Source organism: Primulina huaijiensis, chromosome 4 (genome assembly GCF_012295235.1).
Source record: "Primulina huaijiensis isolate GDHJ02 chromosome 4, ASM1229523v2, whole genome shotgun sequence".
Lineage (NCBI taxonomy): Eukaryota > Viridiplantae > Streptophyta > Magnoliopsida > Lamiales > Gesneriaceae > Primulina > Primulina huaijiensis.
Window position 1 is genome coordinate 1,646,157 of NC_133309.1, and position 21,628 is coordinate 1,667,784.

The 21,628-nt window shown below is 33.3% G+C and overlaps 1 protein-coding gene and 1 non-coding gene across 2 annotated transcripts; one reads left to right on the forward strand and one right to left on the reverse strand.

The window, feature by feature from the left end:
- The first annotated feature begins 3,671 nt into the window (after positions 1-3,671).
- On the forward strand, positions 3,672-6,767 carry LOC140975149 (pentatricopeptide repeat-containing protein At1g71490-like). Its single transcript, XM_073438705.1, has 2 exons — positions 3,672-3,816; positions 4,298-6,767. Exon 2 carries the CDS (start codon positions 4,402-4,404, stop codon positions 6,622-6,624), a length of 2,223 nt encoding a protein of 740 aa, XP_073294806.1. The 5' UTR covers positions 3,672-3,816; positions 4,298-4,401; the 3' UTR covers positions 6,625-6,767.
- A 7,607-nt stretch (positions 6,768-14,374) lies between these two features.
- LOC140975990 (small nucleolar RNA Z221/R21b) lies at positions 14,375-14,467 on the reverse strand. The gene has a single exon (XR_012175125.1). It is a non-coding gene; the product is annotated as a small nucleolar RNA Z221/R21b (small nucleolar RNA).
- Positions 14,468-21,628: the final 7,161 nt, after the last annotated feature.

Consider the following 21,628-nt stretch of genomic DNA (forward strand, 5'->3'; position numbering starts at 1 on the left):
AATAAAATCATTAATCTATTTAAATTTCGATTTTTTCCGTCGATTCGATTTTGAAAAATACAATACGAAATCAAATTATATAAACTTTGGTTTTATAATTTACTAGTATTTAACTCGTGCGATGCACGGGATGATATTATTAAAAATTAGTGAAAAATGAATCGATATTTAAATTGAAAAAAATAATATAATTATAAAAAATAAAAATAAAAATTATTTTTTCGCTAATTTTAAAAAACTTTCTTAAATACAACGCATGACGATTAACTTTTTTGGTTAATAATCACTATATATATCAAAATTTTAGATTGTGTTAGCATAAGGCAATGACATGATGTTATCGTGTTTAGTGTATTGATGTCGACCACCAACCTTAATACATATTTAATTCTTTAATTTTCGAAAAGCTATATATTATTATTTTTTAACATGTGATAAAAAATATATTTTTAAATCACATTCAATAAAATTAATGAGAAATACTTTTTAAAAAATTCAGTAATTTCGTCTAAATTCACATTCATAAACAATTTTTTGACATGACACGTGTTTGACACATTTGAATGATAACAATAATTGTTTCATCAATATCTTTATCCAAATGGGTTGTGATTTTATCTACAAAATCTCTTCATAATATACACAACAATCTATTATTCTGAAAGAAAAATGAAACATGTGATCATAAGTAAATTATGTATAAATCAGAAAAATTATTTTATTAACATTTACTATGTGTATTCCAAAACAACGTCAATAAATTTTATAAGGTGTCTTATAATAAGATGCGTACTTTCTTTAGAATTGGTTTAATCATTTCCATTACGGGACATTTTATACTATCACGTGTCTGTGAACTTTGTAACATAGAAGACAATTATCGTATTAGTAATACGTAATAATTTAAATTTTGTACAAATAGAAGAATAATAGTTTTTACTTCTCGATCATGAAAGACATATTTCAAACTTAATGTCTCGTTGTTTCTATATATAGGTAGTTCATAACAACAAACAAATCTAAATTTAAACGAACATTACATCTTGGAAGGATTCAACTCATATATGGTGCTGAAAAGAAGAGTCATTTCAGAATTCAATTTTGGAGTAGATAAATTTAGTAAGATAAATATAATAAAATTGGTTTCTAATAAAATATGCAATATTGCATTATTTATAATTTAAAATCCAAATAAGACATCCCTAGGGACAAAAATTATACATTGGATGTTTTTGACAGAATTATATCATACATTAACTCTTTAAAATTATGGAAATCTCGAATTACATGGATTGTGTGTTAAACATTTCTGATTATTGAGGGTAATATACATGTTTATTGAGAGTAATTTAATGTTCATTTGAAACTCTTTTGAATCTCTCTTTTAATTTTCTTGTGCTCTCTTATTTGAATTTTTAAGAAGACAATTCAAGATATACAATATACATATAGTTTTGAAAGAAAACTACAATGCATTAATTCTTTCAAATTAAGGTAATTTCTAAATAATATGGCTTTGAGATAAAAAAATTTATGATTATTAGATGGTAATTTAATGTCCATTGGAAAACCTTGTTGTAGTGATAACTTTTAACACTCAATCAATTTTATTTTTGGAAAAATTAAATAAACTATTTAAATATTGTATTTCTTTTTTAGTAAGTAATTTTGGCAGAAAATTACTTAAAATAGCAAAATGTATTTTTGAATGATTTAACTCATGAGTGATACTGAACATTACAATCATTTGTATTTTAAATTTATTTACACAGTTTTTAATTAAATTGATTGATATAATCAATGCAAAAATTTTAATATAGTTTACGTTTTCAATAGAGTTTAGTTTCAATTTGNTATATGAATCTAAAAATTAGGTAATTAGGTACCGTCGCTAAAACCGACGGATTTTAAAACCGTCCGGAAAGTCGCCGTCACGAACCATATGCGAAAGTTTTTCAAAAACCATCGCAAATTAGCGACGGTTTATATAATCCAAAGCAAATTAGCGACGGTTTATATAATCCAAACCGTCACTAATTAGCGATGATATTTTCAAAAACCGTCGCTTCGCTAATTCTATAAAAAAATTAAAATTTATTTTTATAATTAATTCAACCCTATTTACTTTCGTCGTAGATTTCACGAACATCGTCGCTCGAATATCGAATATCTTCTATTTCACTTTTACTGCTGTTGAATTCAATTTCATTGTCTTGAACCGATTTATCAATAGTTCGTGTCCAAAATGCTTTTTACTTTTGAAAATATAGAATTCAAGATATGTTTGGAATATTTGAATATATTATGAAGCAATTCAAACTATTGCATGAAAATAAAAACTCGATATAAAATTATTTGATATGTACACACACTATTAAATAAAGAATCTATTCCTAATGCTAACTAATTTGGTCTCTTGATAATTTTTTAAATGGTCATAATGCTCTTTATCTCACTAAATAAATTAATTTTCAAATAAAAATATTATAATTATCCCACAAACAAATAATATCATCATTTTCTATATAAAAAATAGCACATTATCCACAAAATAATTTTATAAATTATAAAGATTAACTTAACTCCGACAATAATTATTCGTAAAAAAAATTCAATTGTACACACACGCAACACGTGCATAACCAATATCTACACCATTAATAAAACATGAAAGTTGAATAATAACCACTTCCGGTGAAACATTTTTCTTAATTCTGTAACTACTCTTTTACAAATTTAACTATAATGCATATTTAATTTTGTAGAGTGCGCATAAATTTTCATCATATATCATAATTATAATAAAAAAATAATTTTACTAAATCTAATACATATTTAATTTTGTAGAATATCGTAACCAAATATAAACTTTTATATTGAGACCAAATATTCTAAAGTAGGTCTCTTGTGAGACGGTCTCACGAATCTTTATCTGTGAGACGTGTCAACTCTACCGATATTCACAATAAAAAGTAATACTCTTAGCATAAAAAATAATATTTTTTCATGGATGACACAAATAAGAGATATGCCTCACAAAATACGACCCGTGAGACCGTCTCACACAAGTTTTTGCCATATTCTAAACTATAAACCCTTAATTCTAACTAGCATATAATATATTACACACATTAGGGATGTCAATTTTCTTCATGAGGAAAACCCGAAATGAGGACAAGGATCCACAATTTTTTCGGATTTGGATTTTAAAAAATCCTTGAAATAATTCAGGCGAGTATGTGGATATTATCCTCATCCTTGAATCCGTCCCGAAAATAATACACTAATAATAATAAGTTTTGGTTCGGACAATCCTCGAACCCGCACTGGTTTTGACCAATTAATATTTTTGAAATGGAGAGGGAGATTTGATACACGCGGTTTCAGGTTCGAGGATTTCTCGAACCCGAAAGAACGAGGATCGAGACGGATATGGGGTATGGATGAAATTTTGAGATGAAGATAAGGATGAGAAACCCGTCCCTATCCCCACCCCCATCGTCATACCGAACACACACAACGTATATGTCCGGTCGTTGGTAAATTATAATAAAAGATCCATTGATTTAAGCAAATGGATATGCCTGGACCTATCCAAACCCGACCCATCAGGTTTTTGGAGCCCAAAAACATTTGATCCAAAAACTAAAATCAAGAAATTTTTCAATCAAATACATAATATTTACCTTAAACCCTGAAATCTTAAACCCAAATCCGAAGGACTACAAATTCTCCAATTTTTCAATATCCAAACCTTGCCGAGGAATCTCCGACGGCACTTCGATCGTGCGACGATATTTATTCTGATCTCATTAGGTCAGATTATTTTTTCCTATTCCCATTTTGGTTTAATTCGTCAAATTTGAGGTTTGATTATTATATGTATGTTGAAGTTGGAAATGGAGTTTGATTATTCTGTGACGCGATTTTATAGTTCTTAAAATCCGCCTGAAGCTTCCCGTCCTTTAAATTTATCGAGGATGAGTTAAAGGATGCCTATATGGTTGCTAATGTAAAGATTGTAGTTTGTTTTGATGTATCAGTTGCCCATATGTTTAACTCAAGACTGAAGGTTCAGCCACAAATCTTGCATGTTTGAATTTTATTTTCATGTATTTTTCTGGTATGACTTATGATCTGGGTAGTGAAGTAGTAGCTACACAAGGCTTCAAATTTCTTTTTTTTTTTTGGGTTAAGGTTTTTTGGGAAACAGGATTCATCGTATAATATGATATTGAGGAGTAACTTTATGTAATTTTAAGTTTTTCTTTAATTATTCAATCACTTGATTTTGCAGCGGTTCAGTCTTTTGGTTTTTGGGGCAAATGTGGGTTGTGCAGTCATGCAGACGGTGTGCATTTACCGTGCCACTACATGCCGTAACTCCATCTTCGACGTTATATGTGTTGTCCATTTCATAGGTTGCCAAGAGGCATCCCCTTGTGTGAAGTTAAAAAATGCATTCCTGAGAAATGGAGGTGTAATATCGAAAAACACTTGGAAGTTCACGAGGAAAGCAAGACTCGTTCAGTTTATGCCTGTAAAATTGTTGTAGGACTTCATGAAAAAACTGATAAACATATGGTGGAGTGTCTTCTTTTGACCTTGAAAAATTTGGCTGGTCAAGGTCTTACGTCTAAAGCTTTCAGGACTTTTTCCCTTATTCAAAATCATGCTATTGAATCTGGTTCTTGTGTTTTTGTTGTTGACTCAATATCAACTCTGTTGTTTTCTTGTGCCCAACTCAAACTGCTTTCAGAAGGCAAACAACTTCATACCCGAGTTATAGCTTGGGGTCTTCATGATAACCATTTATTGGTTCCAAAACTAGTTTCTTTCTATACAGCTTTTGATTTTCTTGACGATGCTCATTTTATAACTGCATCTTCAAATATTTTGAACCCTCTGCCCTGGAATGTTCTCATTTCATCATATGTTAGGAAGGGGCTTTTTGGGGAGGCTATCCTTGCCTATAAGCAAATGGCTCATAAGAGAATCAGGGCCGATAATTTTACCTACCCATCCGTTCTCAAGGCATGCGGTGAGCAATCAAATCTTGCTTTTGGAAAAGAGGTCCATAACTCTATGGAGGGTAGCTTTCCAGAACGTAACTTGTTTGTGCAGAATTCGTTGGTTGCTATGTACGGGAAGTGTGGGGATGTCGACACGGCCCGAAATATTTTTGAGAAAATGTTGGTTAAAGACGAGGTTTCATGGAACTCGATAATATCGGCATATGCCTCAAAGGGCAGGTGGGACGAGGCTTTTGAGCTTTTTGAAAGCATGCGGAGAGCTGGTGTAGGATTAAACATAATAACTTGGAATACCATTGCTGGGGGTTGCTTGAAGTCAGGTAACTTTAATGGGGCTCTTGGATTGCTTAGACAGATGAGAATGTATGGCAACCGTCTGGATCCTGTGGCCGTAATTATTGGCTTAGGTGCATGCTCCCATGTTAGTTCATCGAAACTGGGAAAAGAAATTCATGGGTTGGCAGTTCGTAGTCTTTTTGTTGATTATGTTAATGTGAAAAATGCATTAATCACCTTATATTCTCGTTGCAGAGACCTTAAGCGTTCATATATTGTGTTTAGATCAGTGGTGGATGCAAGTATAATCACCTGGAACTCTATGATATCTGGTTATGCGCATTGGGATATGTCTGAAGAAGCCTCTTTTCTATTCAGGGAAATGTTGGTAGCTGGTATTGGACCAAATTATGTGACAGTTGCAAGCTTGCTTCCTCTTTGTGCTCGTGCGGCAAACCTTCAGCATGGGAAAGAGTTTCACTGCTTTATAATGAGAAGGGAACATTTTCAAGGTTACCTGCTAATATGGAATTCTCTTATTGATATGTATGCTAGATCAGGTAAAGTTTCAGTGGCCAGAACGCTTTTTAATTTACTGGAGAAAAGAGATGCAGTGACTTATACTTCATTAATAGCTGGATATGGCATACAAGGAAAAGGGACAATGGCAGTCAAATTATTTGAAGAAATGATCAAGAACCAGCTAGAACCAGATCATGTAGCCATGGTTGCTGTTTTGTCAGCATGTAGTCATTCAGGTCTGGTAGCTGAAGGTCAATTGCTCTTTAGAACAATGCAGACTATCTATGGCATAACTCCGAATTTGGAACATTATGCTTGCATGGTTGATCTCTTTGGGAGGGCTGGTTTATTGACGAAAGCGAAGGACATCATCTTTCGAATGCCATGCAAGCCTACCGCAGAAATGTGGGCTACACTTGTTGGAGCTTGTAGGATCCACAGGAATACAGATATTGGCGAATGGGCTGCAGAAAAACTTCTGGAAATGAAACCTCAGAATCCAGGTTACTATGTGTTGATTAGTAACATGTATGCTGCTGCTGGATGCTGGGCCAAACTGGCGCAAGTAAGGACGTTTATGAGAGACTCGGGTGTGCGAAAGGATCCTGGATGTGCTTGGGTTGATGTCGGTGATGGATTCTCTCCCTTCTTGGTTGAAGACACGTCCAGCAGCGAATCGGCTGGATTATATCTTCTGCTGGAGGGGATGACTAAACAAATGAAGGACCTCGGTTATATAGCCGAAGAAGATCCTTTGCAAGAGGAGGAATTTTTTCTTGAATCGCTGGTGTGAAGATTATCTAACTTCATTTCTGTTACCCGTTAGGATTTAAACTGGTAGAGCTTTTGCTTGAATCAGAATAATTTTAAGATTATTGTATTTTTTTTATTCTTTATCAGGTAAAATCGAATACAATGACAAGTAAGAGTGAACATTCGGTCAGTTCGGTCTTTTTTTGTATGAAATTTTTTTTAAAATCAAGCAGAAGACCACTGATTAAATCTATAGAACGAACAAATAAAATTAAATACTACAGATATTAAAATCTATATAAAAAATAATATTATTAAAAATTAACAGATTTTTTAAAATCAATAACCGAAATCCAACCATTTGACAGATTTTATTTAAAAAAATTTTAAAAAAATAAAACCGGATTTCCGAATTAAACAAAATGAATTAGTTAAATTCAATCGGTTAATTCGATTTAAGCAAATTAATGATTTTCGCCCCCTAACGACAAGAAGTAATATACATGTGTTCCAGGCAAGGAATACGAGTCTTGGACGTTCACCTATAGAAATCACTGTTGGAAATTTTAATAAAAATTTAAAGGTTGAATAAAAAATTGTGTCTCATGAATGTGGGAGTGTCTTTTGGCTCTCCACATTCTTGAGTTAATTGAAGAGTTTTGACTCTTCATATTCTTGAGTTAATGGGAAGATTAATTGAGTTAATTAATCTTCCATGACTCTTGGTGTGCATTTTGGGGCTTATAAATAGTGGGTTCATTTCCTCATTTCAAGTACATGAAATTTTCTCTCTTTCAATCTCTCTCTTGCATTACATATTGTTATCTTTCCATTTGGCCTCTCGTAAAATCTCGGTGATAAAGTAAAGGTACGTTTTCAGTTCGCCGTAGTAGTGTCTCGTGCTAAGTCACTGCTGGTTGTTCCGTTGTATCCTGGGAAACAGACGTCCGCTGAAACCTCGAAGCACATACCGGAGAGGGCGAATTTGTTTTAAGGAAACTGTACATGCTATAGGCCTCGGTTTGGTTTTGTTTTCTTTACATAATAGTCATACTGTAAACATCACACGTGTTTCTGTTATTACTTTATCTCTACAAGTTCGTTTTTACGCTACTGGTTTTAGCAATTATTCTAACAATTTTAAAACAGATTACTCATTACGTGTTGTTTCAGATATGGCTACTGAAACCAGTGTGCAAAGGGAAACTGGTCATGTTGTCCCTCCTCAAGTTGTCCCTCATGGTACCCCACGTGCTGCTACGGTTGCTGTTCCAGCCAGTCACGGTGAAAAACCTGAGAAGTTCACTGATGTGGACTTCAAAAGGTGGCAGCAGAAGATGCTGTTTTACTTGACGATGCTGAACCTAGCAAGATTCCTTACTGAGGAGGCTCCTAAACTCAACGAGGGTGAGGGAGATGTTGAATCTGTTAATGCGGTTGAGGCATGGAATCATTCTGATTTCTTATGCCGAAACTATGTACTAAACGGATTGGTCGATTCGCTCTACAACGTGTTTTGCGAAAAGAAAACGGCTAAAGAGCTGTGGGAATCCCTTGACAGAAAGTACAAAACCGAGGATGCCGGGGCCAAGAAATTTCTTGCTGGTCGCTTTTTGGACTTTAAAATGGTGGATTCAAAGCCGGTTATCAGCAAAGTTCAAGAACTCCAAGTGATTCTTCACGAGATTCACGGTGAGGGGATGACTTTGAGCGAATCATTCCAAGTGGCTGCTATTGTTGAGAAGTTACCACTAGCTTGGAAGGATTTCAAAAATTACTTGAAGCACAAGTGAAAGGAGATGAATGTTGAAGAGCTCATTGTTCGACTTCGTATCGAGGAAGACAATAAGAGCTCGGAAAGACGATTGTTTTCTCTTGTTGCTGCTAAGGCAAATGTTGTCGAGCATGGTCAAAGCTCGAAAAAGAGAACATTTTCCTCCTCCAACAAAAGGTTGAACATGGGACCCAAGGAAGGCAATTCGAAGAAAAAGTTCTCCGAAAAATGCTACAATTGTGATAGTATGGGTCACAAGGCATCTGAGTGTAAGAAGTCGAAGAGAAATCGAGAGGCGAATGTGGTAGAGAACATTGCTCATGAGGTTTCGAACATGAATCTCTGTGCTGTAATATCAGAGGTTTATCTGGTGGGTTCTAATCCAAGGGAGTGGTGGATCGACACTGGTGCCACTCGCCATGTTTGCTCCGACAAGGAGATGTTTGCTTCTCTTGAGGAATCTATGAATGTGGAAAAGCTATTCATGGGAAATTCCGCCACTTCGGAGATCAAGGGTGAAGGGAAAGTTATCCTAAAGATGACATCTGGAAAAGAACTGACTTTGAACAATGTGCTGATTGTGCCTGACATCCGCAAGAACTTGGTGTCAGGGTCGCTTCTTAACAAGCATGATTTCCGCATTGTATCCGAGTCAGATAAGGTGGTTTTGTCGAAAAGTAGATTGTTTGTTGGCAAAGGGTATGTTTGTAATGGTTTATTCAAACTCAATGTGATGGCTATTAAGCTTGTGATGAATAAAGTTAATACATTTGCTTACTTGCTCGAGTCTTCTTGTTTATGGCATGGTAGACTTGGACACGTTAATTATGATACAATTCGTAGACTAATTAACATGAAAAGCATTCCAAATTGATAAACAACACAAATGTGAAACCTGTGTTGAGACAAAACTAAAGGGATCATCTTTTCGAACTATTGAAAGAAATAGTGAACCACTTGATATAATTCACATTGATGTATGTGATTTAAAAGGTGTACAAACTCGTGGTGGAAATAAATACTTCATTACTTTTGTTGACGATAGCACAAAATTTTGTTATGTGTATCTCCTCAAAAGTAAGGATGAAGCTATTGACAAATTTGTCTAATATAAGAGTAAAGTTGAAAATCAACTTAGCAATAAAATTAAGGTGCGAAGAAGTGATCGTGGAGGTGAATATGAATCACCATTTTCTGAGTTTTGTGCTCAACATGGTATCAAACACGAAAAAACTGCACCTTATTCTCCTCAGCAAAATGGTATTGCAGAGAGAAAGAATCGCACCTTGAAGGAAATGATGAATGCATTGTTATTAAGTTCTGGTTTACCACAGAACATGTGGGGAGAAGCTGTTTTAACAGCAAATTACCTTTTAAATAAGGTGCCCAGAAAGAAGAAAGATAAAAGTCCATATGAGTTATGGAAAAGTAGAAGTCCTTCCTACCAATACTTATGAGTGTGGGGGTGTCTTGCCAAGGTAGCAGTACCCACACCAAAGAAAGTAAAGATAGGACCAAAAACTGTGGATTGCACTTTCGTTGGATATGCTCAAAACAGTAGTGCGTATCGTTTTCTTGTACATGAATCTCAAATACCTGATATTCACAAGAATACGATAATGGAATCAAGAAATGCTTCATTCTTTGAACACATGTTTCCATACAAATCTAAGGAAGAACCAAGTTCATCCAAAAGATTGTATGAGACCATTGATAAAGAACAAGAGCTTGATCAAGATATTGAACCCAGACGTTGTAAGAAAGCTAGGACTGAGAAATCCTTTGGTCTGGATTTCATCACTTTCATGATGGAAAGTGAACTTCAAAGCTTCAAGGAAGCAATAAGTTCATTTGAGGGACCTCTATGGAAAGAGGCTATCAATTCCGAAATTGAATCCATTTTACAAAACCATACGTGAGAATTAATAAATCTTCCTCCGGGAAGCAAACCGCTAGGCTGTAAATGGGTTTTCAAAAAGAAAATGAAATCAGATGGAACCATAGATAAGTATAAAGCTAGATTGGTAATTAAAGGTTACCATCAACGTGAAGAGCTTGATTACTTTGACACATATTCTCCTGTATCGAGAATAACCTCTATTCGTGTGATACTTGCGATTGCCGTCTTACGGAATCTTGAAGTACACCAAATGGACGTAAAGACAGCTTTTCTAAATGGATATTTAGAAGAGGAAATTTACATGGAACAACCTCAGGGATTTTCTGCGATTGGGCAAGAAAATAAGGTATGTAAATTGGTGAAGTCTCTGTATGGCTTAAAACAAGCACCAAAGCAATGGCACGAAAAATTTGATAAAGCCATGATAGAAAGTGGATTTAAATTCAGTGAATGTGACAAGTGTGTATACATAAAGAACACTGAAGTTGGCTATGTCATTTTATGTCTTTACGTGGATGACATACTTATCATTGGTAGTAATGATAAGATGATTAAATCCACAAAGAGGTTATTGAACTCCAGATTTGACATGAAAGATTTGGGCTTAGCCGACGTAATCCTTGGAATTAAAATTCATAGAACATCAGAAGGGCTAGTCCTAAGTCAGTCACATTATGTTGACAAAATACTTGAGAAATTCAATAATGATAACTCTGCATTGGCTAGAACCCCGATAGACACCAGTAAGCATCTATCAAAGAATCGAGGTGAGACTATGTCTCAATTAGAATATTCTCGAGTCATTGGAAGTCTGATGTACTTAATGAGTTGTACAAGACCAGACATAGCTTATGCAGTAAGCAAATTGAGTAGATTCACGAGTAATCTAGGAGTTGAACACTGGAAAGCAATTATCAGATTGTTAAGATACTTAAGGTACACTCGCGATCATGGGTTGCACTATACCAGATATCCTGCTGTTATTGAAGGATACAATGATGCAAATTGGATATCTGATATGAAAGACTCAAAATCTACAAGTGGATTTGTATTCACTTTAGGAGGTGCAGCAATTGCGTGAAAATCTTCTAAAAAAACTGTAATAGCCAGATCCACGATGGAATCTGAGTTTATAGCTCTTGACAAGGGTGGTGAAGAGGCTGAATGGCTGCGTCACTTTTTAGAAGATGTTCCAGGATGGGAAAAACCTGTGTCGGCTATATGCATACATTGTGGTAGCCAATCTGCGATTGGAAGGGCACAAAATAATATGTATAATGGTAAGTCTAGGCATATACGTCGTAGACATAATACCATTAGACAACTACTCTCAACTGGAGTTATATCTGTTGACTATGTAAAGTCAAAGGATAATATAGCGGATCCGCTAACAAAAGGGTTAAACAGAGAGCTAGTTGCGAAAATGTCAAGGGGAATGGGGCTCAAGCCTATAGAATAAATTGGTGTGAAGGAAAACCCAACCTACGCTGACTGGAGATCCCAAGAACTAGGTTCAATGGGAAAACCTAATCGCACTGATTTGGTAGATCACTGTGGGGGTTATCCCTAGTCCGTTTCTATTATATAACAGTGAATGTTGAGGATAAGCTTACGGCTTTTAATGATTCTGATAAAAAGCAATATAGAATCACCTATGTGAGAGAGAATTGGGGCCGCTTCGAAGGAATTGCAGGGCTCAATTCTAGACCCTCTTGCAGAACAAGGCGTGTGTTCATGGCCAAAACGAACACAATCATAAGAACTGAATAGTGTCAGGGAGAATCTTGTGTGAAGTATATCTTAATTTACATAAACGACAGAACAGTTCAAGGACATCATATCTACTGGTCAGCTAGTAAAGCAAATATATTTCATGAGGGAAGGTTCAAAGGGTAACACCTACCTATCCTATGCAGGATTCAACTGGAGAACTTTGTCACCAAGATTTGTATCAATTTTCATTCATGTGGGGGATTGTTGGAAATTTTAATAAAAATTTAAAGGTTGAATAAAAAATTGTGTCTCATGAATGTGAGAGTGTCTCTTGGCTCTCCACATTCTTGAGTTAATTGAAGAGTTTTGACTCTTCATATTCTCGAGTTAATGGGAAGATCAATTAATCTTCCATGACTCTTGGTGTGCATTTTGGGGCTTATAAATAGTGGGTTCATTTCCTCATTTCAAGTACATGAAATTTTCTCTCTTTCAAGCTCTCTCTTGCATTACATATTGTTATCTTTCCATTTGGCCTCTCGTAAAATCTCGGTGATAAAGTAAAGGTATGTTTTCAGTTCGCCGTAGTAGTGTCTCGTGCTAAGTCACTGCTGGTTGTTCAGTTGTATTCTGGGAAACAGACGTCCGCTGAAACCTCGAAGCACATACCGGAGAGGGCGAATCTGTTTTAAGGAAACTGTACATGCTACATGCCTCGGTTTGGTTTTGTTTTCTTTTACAAAATAGTCATATTGTAAACATCACACTTGTTTCGGTTATTACTTTATCTCTACAAGTTCGTTTTTACGCTACTGGTTTTAACAATTATTCTAACAATCACTTCTAGAATGTATCACGATATACATTGTTTTGCTAAATTTTTATTGACTTTTATTTAATCTAGTGAAAGATTTTCATAGATTATCGTTGATTTAAATTAGATTCAAGAAAGTAATTTTTATGTTATTTGTGGATCTGATTTCTTTCGTCATTTATTTTTAACTAGCTCTCGTGTGCAAGCGTTATTTGCATGTCAAATCAATTTTGTTTATAAATGCTTTTGTTAAATAAAATTGAAATTAAAATAAAATATAAAATATTCTAATTTTTAATACATTTTTTTACATTAATTTAAGAAATTATAAAAAAAATAGATAAAAAAAACTATTATTATAGGTCAAGTATTATATCTTTATCATTTTATTATTATTATCTATAGAGTCGAGCAAGATTTCGGTTAAACTGAATTAATTGATCAAACCTAACCAATTCGGAAATGCAATTAGATTATTTCGGAAATTCGATTTTCAAATTAAAAAAAAAACAGTTATATCAGTTAATTCGATTCGATTTCGGTTTTCAAAATTTCAAAATCGGTTAATCGATATAATAAATACTATTATTTAATAAATTTTTTTATTTTATATTTTTATTCATTTGTGTAGACTGTAATGTTCAAAAAAAATTACATATATAATTAAAATTAAAACACAAATTTTTTTAAAAACTAATCGATTTAGGTGACCGAATTAACTGATTTTAATTCGGTTCGGTTTCATCGGTTATGAAAATTAATTCGATCGATCCGATTATAACTAAATATTTCGGTTCGTTTAGGATTAATTCGGTTCGATCGGTAAGCGATCCACCCGAATGCTCAACCCTGAGCATCTCACGCTAACTAATTTTATATATAACATCAAAAATTTCTTCAACGTTGCATCTTTGCTTACTTAGGTAGTGAATTTTACAGATAAATTTTGTAATTCTCTCAAAGTTCTCAAGATTTTTTTTCCAATTTATCCTTTTAATCTTATACCTCTTTGCAACTTCTTCTCGGCTACCATTAAGTGAAAGATTCAATAAAGCATATCGTCTCAAATTTGAAACCCACTATCAACCTTATAAATAATGTAGATCTTTATAATAAAATCACAAAATTTCAAATGTAACAGGAAAACCCAAAACATTTTTTTAAAAAAAGAGATGAATCGAGATCTCGTCTCAAATTTGAAACTGAATATTAACCTTATCAATAATGTTCAAAGACCTCATCCCAAAATTGAAAACCAATAGTTTTTTTTAAAAAAAATCACAAATTTACAAAATTTCAAATGTGATACGAAAACCCAAAACAATTTTTTTTAAAGTCTTTAAAAAAAATCACAAATTTACAAAATTTTCAAATGTAAACGAAAACCCAAAACAACTTAAAAAAAAAAAGGAAACTAAGGAACCATCAGAGACAAAAAATTATCCCCAGAAGCATTAGAGCTGTTGTACGGTCCGCATCATGGTTCGATCAAAGATCGCATCATCTGATTCCCTCCCCCAAATTCATATCCAAATTACTCAATAAATCTACCAATTTTCATTCAAAATCTGCGATCAGAAAGTCGAAAGGGGCTCAGAAATTAGTATGGGTTTGAGAAAATTATCATCACGAGATTAAAATCAGAGTGGTGCATGACATTCTCCAATATCTCATCCCAGCCCCTTCGATCATTTCATTGCAAAAACCCAAAAAATTAATTCAATAAATAAATAAATAAACAATCGATTTCACCTGTTGAACTTGAATCTGCGATGGCGGAGAGAAAGGGCCTGAGCGTGTTATATATAGGATAGAAAGGGTGGGAATGATGGAGGCTACACAAAACCCTAGTTATTATTTAAGGGCTTCGCATTTGGGGTTTTGGGTTGGGCCGTATTTACCTGCCTCAGTCCATTATTCCTTTTTATCATTTTCACACAACTAATCGCGTCGCGTACTTATAAAATATTGACAAAATTGTTTTTTTTTGGTCTAATATGTATGTTTATGTTTTTGAAAATTTTTAGTATTAGTCTACTAACTTTGTTTTATTTGTAATTATAGTCATTTTCCGACTTGACGCTGATGTGTGTAATGTCACATTAACACCTCCAATAAAAAAATGAATAGAGTTACAGAATATCAGAAAATATAGGAGTTAGGCTGAATTTTAATCACAAAAAATTAAAAATAAACGGCAAAAAATGCAATTTTCCATAAAATATTTTGTAAAAAAATTTTAGTGATTAATAATTTTTTTAATAAAAATATATATTATTTTATTAAGATATCATGTAATTATAGATTAGATATGATTCTACTAAGATAGAGGTGCTTATTGTTTCACACACACATGCATGAAAATCGTTCCAACGATGAAATATGACTAAAAAATAATTCATTACATCAAGAACAAACTTAGAATATTTAAAGAATCAAAACTAGTTGAATCAAACCAAAGAGTATGTCTCTTGTGAGACGGTCTCACGAATCTTTATCTGTTAGACGGGTCAACCATATCGATATTCACAATAAAAAGTAATACTCTTAACATAAAAAATAATATTTTTTATGGATGACCCAAATAAGAGATTCGACCCACGAAATTGATCCATGATACCGTCTCACAAGAGTTTCTTTTCAAACCAAAAGTCTAAAACAATCAAACTTGACAAATTTAAATGTTTTCTACATAAAATTTTCTTGAATCACAATTAATTGGGTCACCAAGTTGGAAACCGATTGTGAGTAATTTAGTTGGGCCTTAAAAAATAGGGTACAAACTCCAAACAGGTTAAACTTAATCAAATAGTTATTATTGCATCTGAAAATATCAACTATGTTAGTGATATGGATTCTTGAATCTTGGTTGAGAGAATTCCTGCAAGGCTATTAGAAGGCAAAATGGAAAATTCTAAAATTTATATATATGTTTAATGTTTCGTTAGAATTTTTTTTTTACTCTGAGTTTGACAAATAACAGCAACAAGATGTTTTAGGATTCAACCCATTATCTTTTAAATTTACAAGTTTTTTTTAATATCTGGATCAAGTCAGACTGATCAAAGAATATTATCAACTCAAGCTAGAAATCATCTGTCTTCTGATCGGACTAATTAAAAATGAATTGCCGAGTATAATCGTTAAAGTACAACGTAATGCGACCGGTTGTTGAAATATAAAATCTGACTGTTGAAGATTTTCAATTATAAATATGCAGACTCAATACAGAAGGATTAAGAGAACAACTATATGATCTTAAGATTACAATCTTACATTTTTCAAGTCTGTAATATCTCAAGATCTTCGAAAACACTTAAGCGAACATAATTCAAATTACTCGACTTAGCACGCACACGCACATCAGAATATATCCGATCTTATAAGATCATAGTGTGGTACCCTACCAACTCAAGCTGTTCAAGCTGGCCGTTGGATTGTATTGTTGTTGTCTGATGAACTGAGGGTTCTAAACTTTCAGAGCTTGTCATGTATACAATAAGAGTTTTAGATTAGGTAGCGATAAGTTCTAGTTGAAGTGAGTTGTTACATAGTGTTATAAAATCAAATTCTTTTAATGAATTCTTTCTTTAAGTGAAGGAAGAGTTGACATATTCATTTCCGAACATCCATAATTATCTGTCTTATTTAACTTAATCAATTTTATCTTCCTTTTGCATATCTAGACGTTTCTTGTTATACATTATTTGCTCGATATATATCTTTTCATTAGTCAAGTTAGATCGTTTTCACACTTATTTATTTCCAGTGGTCAAACAAAGCTACTTGTTCAAGAATTCGTCTTAACAACCTAAAAACTATTAAAGAGTGTTGCAAAATATCTTTAAAGAGTTTATTCATCATCCCTCTAAACTTTAATTTGATCTCAACAAGTGATATCAGAACGAGTTTTTTTGAACTATATATGATAAATATATATTTATAATGACATGTTTTAACAAAATTCCAATGTTCTCAAAAGAAGAATACGATGATTGGAAGATTCGTATGGAAGTACCTTGGCTGCACAAGATGATGATGGTCTAATGAAGGTTCTAACCGCAATACAACAATAGCAGTATATGAGGATGCTCCAAAAATGGTGGAAAAACACCAATCGGATTGGACTGGAGAAGATTTGAAGAAGACCAATCTCGATAATATAGCCAAAGATATCTTTTATAAAATCTTTATAAAAATATGTTTAATAATATTAGAACTTTTTCAACTTCTAAAGAAATTTGGGAGAAACAACTTTGTGAAGGTAATGTTTAGGCTAAGGAGAACAATTTGATTGAGGTCATTCAAAAGTTCGACATCATAAAGATGAATGCTAGAGAAATCAAGAGTGAGTTCAGTGAGAGATTTATTAGCATTGTGATTGAAATATATGCTCTTGGGAAGGAGTACAACAACAGAAAGGTTTCACTTAAAGCGAGGGGAGCTCTTCAAAGAGAGTGGGATGTAAAGACAATAGACATGCGAGACTAAAAGATCTCAACAAACTCGATATTCATGACCTATTTGAATATCTCAAAGCCTGTGAGTTTGAGTTAGAGATTCGGATAGAAGAAAAGACATCTATTCCTCAACCCACCAAAGCTATAGCCACCACAACTTCAACTCCCACCTTCAATGAAGAAGCTTCCAACAGAAAATCTGTTGACCAGATAAGTAATGAAGATGTATTTATTTGTTAAAATTTTTTAATAAATTTTTTAAATTCATGAGAAATGACCAATATAAATTCAATTCTTACCGTAAAAACAATCAATCTAATGGCAATCGAGATTTTTTTAAATGTGGAAAGAAATATCATTTTATCGCATATTGTAACATGCCTAAGAAATATGATAATAAGTCCTTTGAGAAGAAACAATTTAAAGATGACAAAAGATCCTCGAAAAAGAAGAAGGATCAAAATGTGCCATCTTTCATGCTCAAAGTCGTGACTGCACTAGAGAATAAGATCTTGAACTAAGTTGAAATTGACTTACTTCGAGACTCTTGATCGAAAATAATCCATTGAGCTTGGAATAAGAGAAAGCATGATGCGAGAGTTCATAAAGAAAAACGTGCCATCTTTCATTCTCAAAATCCGACTGTTGAAGATGATGCCACAGTCATCATCCAACTCTAGATATATGCATTATCCATCTCTATGGCCGTGAAACTAAAATGGCAAGAATACAACCTTCCAACAACTGAGGAACATAAGTCTGAGGCAAATTTTGGCTTGGGAGGAAGTCAGGCTGGTGATCAACAAATTTCTATAAACACGCCACTCGAAATTCCTCAAGTTATGCTGTTAAGGAAACTGTGTTGGAAAACCAAACTCAAACCGCTCCAACCTAAGTTCAAACAATGTCTATCCTAACTGATGCATAAGCTCCTTCTTATCCACATCCTATAGTAAATCAAAGAGGAGACCTCCAAGAGATGCCATTGATCCTTGTGGATGAAGTGGTTTGATCATTTTCTCATTTTGACTTTGATCATTCTCATATGGACACTTCTTCTACAATGCCTATGAATCAAACCATTGTGAAAAATTATGTATTTATAGAGGTAGAAATGTGTGTGGAATTGGTACCTACCACTCCTGTCGATGTAGTTATGCCAGAAGATCATATTGCCTCTCCAAATAATATGACCGATAAAGAGATGATGATCATAGTGCATTCAGGTCCAATGTTGTACAAATTGAAGTTGTGGCTGATCCACAACCCGATAATGATCAAGCCAATTAAGCTTCAACCGTTCAAATTACTACTCTAGTAGCTAACATTCATCTGTTGGATAGTTAATAATTGAACTGCTCCTTCTCCCTCGGAACCTAATAATGAAGATATATCATGTACTCAGATCAATATGAACGTCTTCTGTAAATTTTTCGAGACAAATACTCCTCAGGTTATGCTTCAAAAAAATTTCAATTTTTAGATATACCAGATTCAACTAACATGGTTCGAGCTGCTTCTTTGAGTGTTATGATTCTCATCTCAGTAACACCATTTTGCTGAGGTGATCTTGCTGCTAAAAACTCATGTTTGATTTCATTATCATCTATACAGGTTGAAAGGATATTGTTTGTAAACTCAATTACTCTGTCGCTCCTTATCCCATCTGCCACTTAAGTTCTCTCATTTTGAAATTTCTTTAGAACTAATTTTTGTTTACTAAAATAGACAATTGTTTTGAAATTTAAGTGATTGAGTCGTTTATGTCATGACTAGTTTTTATTATAATGTATGTTAACAAAACATGTAGGAGCCACAAAATATTCATAATTCTAGCTAACTTTATAAGTATTTTGTTCTCTTAGTCTGGTTATCATAATATCATCATTTGTAGATTTAACCGTACAAGTGTGTTTGTGAAAATCAACAGAGTAACCATTGTCATATAATTGGCTAATGCTAATATGATTATAGCAAATATTTTCAACTAATAACACATCTTTAATCATTATCTTACAATGGATAATCTTTCCTTAACCACAACCTTACCCTTTGAATTGTCTCCAAAAGTGATTCTTGGTCCCTTTTGACTGATTATTTTAGACAATAGCTTGATATCACCGGTCATGTGTCTTGAGCAACTGCTGTCCAAAAATCAGATTGATTATTTGATGATTTTCTTCTTTGAAGCAGGCAATCAATCAAGTAGACTTTTGGTACCAAAATTTATTTGGGTCCTAAACGGATTAACATCTTCGGGACTCATATTTGAATTAGCCAAACAGGTCTACTCGTGTGTGCTTCCAAAAGATTTTATGAAATGTGATGTTGTGTGATGTGTTTTTTTTTTCCACATAATATTTTTAGGTCGTTCATTATTCTCATTTAATTTGTATATTTTTTGAATATGTCTGCAGTTGTGGTAACAGTTGGTTTCACTTTCATAGAGTAATGTTCGGTTGGACTTGGTTTCTTGCGAGACCGAATCGAGTCGGTGTGACAAGATTGATATTGTTTGAATTTCAGTCATGTCTTGTTGGACTTAGAAGCTCTGGTTCAACATATTATAAATGTTTGGCCCTGTTCTAAAAATTTACATCCCTGTTAGATTGGATTTTTGGCTGATCATATTCATATACCTTGCTAAATCGAACATAATTTATTATTTTAGATTTGCCATTGTCCAATGCGATTGAGTACCAGCATCAGAAGAACTACATTCATTGTTGCCAAACTTTAAGTCAGTTTTTCTACGAATGGTTTCTACAACTCAAGTTGTGACAAGGCATAAAATGGAATTTATTGCAATTTACGATATTAAAAGTGACAAGGTCATTTTGTCGAGAGATAATATAGAAGATCAATGAATAGGAAAATCTTACCATTGAATATTTTCAACTATAAATATACAGACTCAAGATAGAAGGATTAAGAGAACAATTATATGATCTTAAGATTACATGCTTACATTTTTCAAGTCTGCAATATCTCAAGATTTTCGAAAACACTTAAAAGATCAAACTTAAAATTGCTCAACTTAACATTCACACATCAGAATTTATGAGATATTCAAGGATCATATTGTGCTACCCTACCAACTCAAGTCGTTCAAGTTGACAATTGGATTTTATTGTTGTTGTCTGATGAAGCGATGATTCTTAAACATACAGAGCTTGTTGAATGTACATTAATAGTTTCAACTTAGGTAGTGATAAGTTTTAGTTGAAGTGTGTTGTTACAAAGTGTTGTAAAGCCAAATCTTTTAGTGAATTATTTCTTAAGTGTTAGAATGAGTGACGTATGAGTATTCATCTCCGAACATCCATAAGTATATCTATCATTTACCTTACGCAATTTTATCTTCCTTTTGCATATGTAGTCGTTTATTGTATCCATTGTTTGCCTTATATATATTTTGTGACTAGTCAAGTCGGACGTTTATGCACTTATTTATTTTTGCGTGTATGATTTTAGTTAGAAGGGGGTTATATTTGTACATGACAAACAAGAGTCTGAATTACACGAATAAATATGTGAACAATCAATGATTATTTGTCCTAATTATGCTCTTCGTACGCTTAAGTCAACTTCTTTTAATTTCTAATATAGGCAATTAATTCTCACATTATTTTTTGTTTTATTAGATTATTGATTATATTAAATGTTTATAGATTATTTTTTCAAAATTGAGTCAATATTTTTTTGTATATTAGTGATGCAAAATTTTGTATCATTGTATCATATACATCACCAACAACACAAAAAAAAAAAAATATTGCGAGTCTTGGCAACTAAAGTGAAAAATGCTATTCGAGAAGAAATTGGTGATGCAAAATTTTGTATAAATTGCGGATGAATCTAAAAAAGAGCAAATTTCGATTTTCTTTGAGATTTGTTGAAAAAGATGGCTATGGGAAAGAGCGTTTGTATGAACTTGTTCATGTTAAAGACACCGGCATCGACATGAAAGAAGGTATATTTTTCGTCCTCTCATACTCTTGATGTTCAAAATATTCGAAGGCAAGATTATGATAGTGCAAGTAACATGCGCAGTGAATAAAAGCTTTAATTTTAAGCGAATGTCTTTATTCCTACTATGTTCATTGTTTTGCACATCGTTTGTGATTGACCGAAAAACGTTATCCGTCTCCATCTTTTTTTTTTTTTTTTACAAAGTTAAGCGCAATTATCAATGTTATTGGTGCCTCTTGTAAGCGTAATGACCAATTAAAAGCCTCAAATGTTGCTCAATTACTTAATATTAAGAGTAGGTCTCTTGTGAGACAGTCTCACGAATCTTTATCTGTGACACGGGTCAACCCTACCGATATTCACAATAAAAAGTAATACTCTTAGCATAAAAAGTAATATTTTTTTATGAAT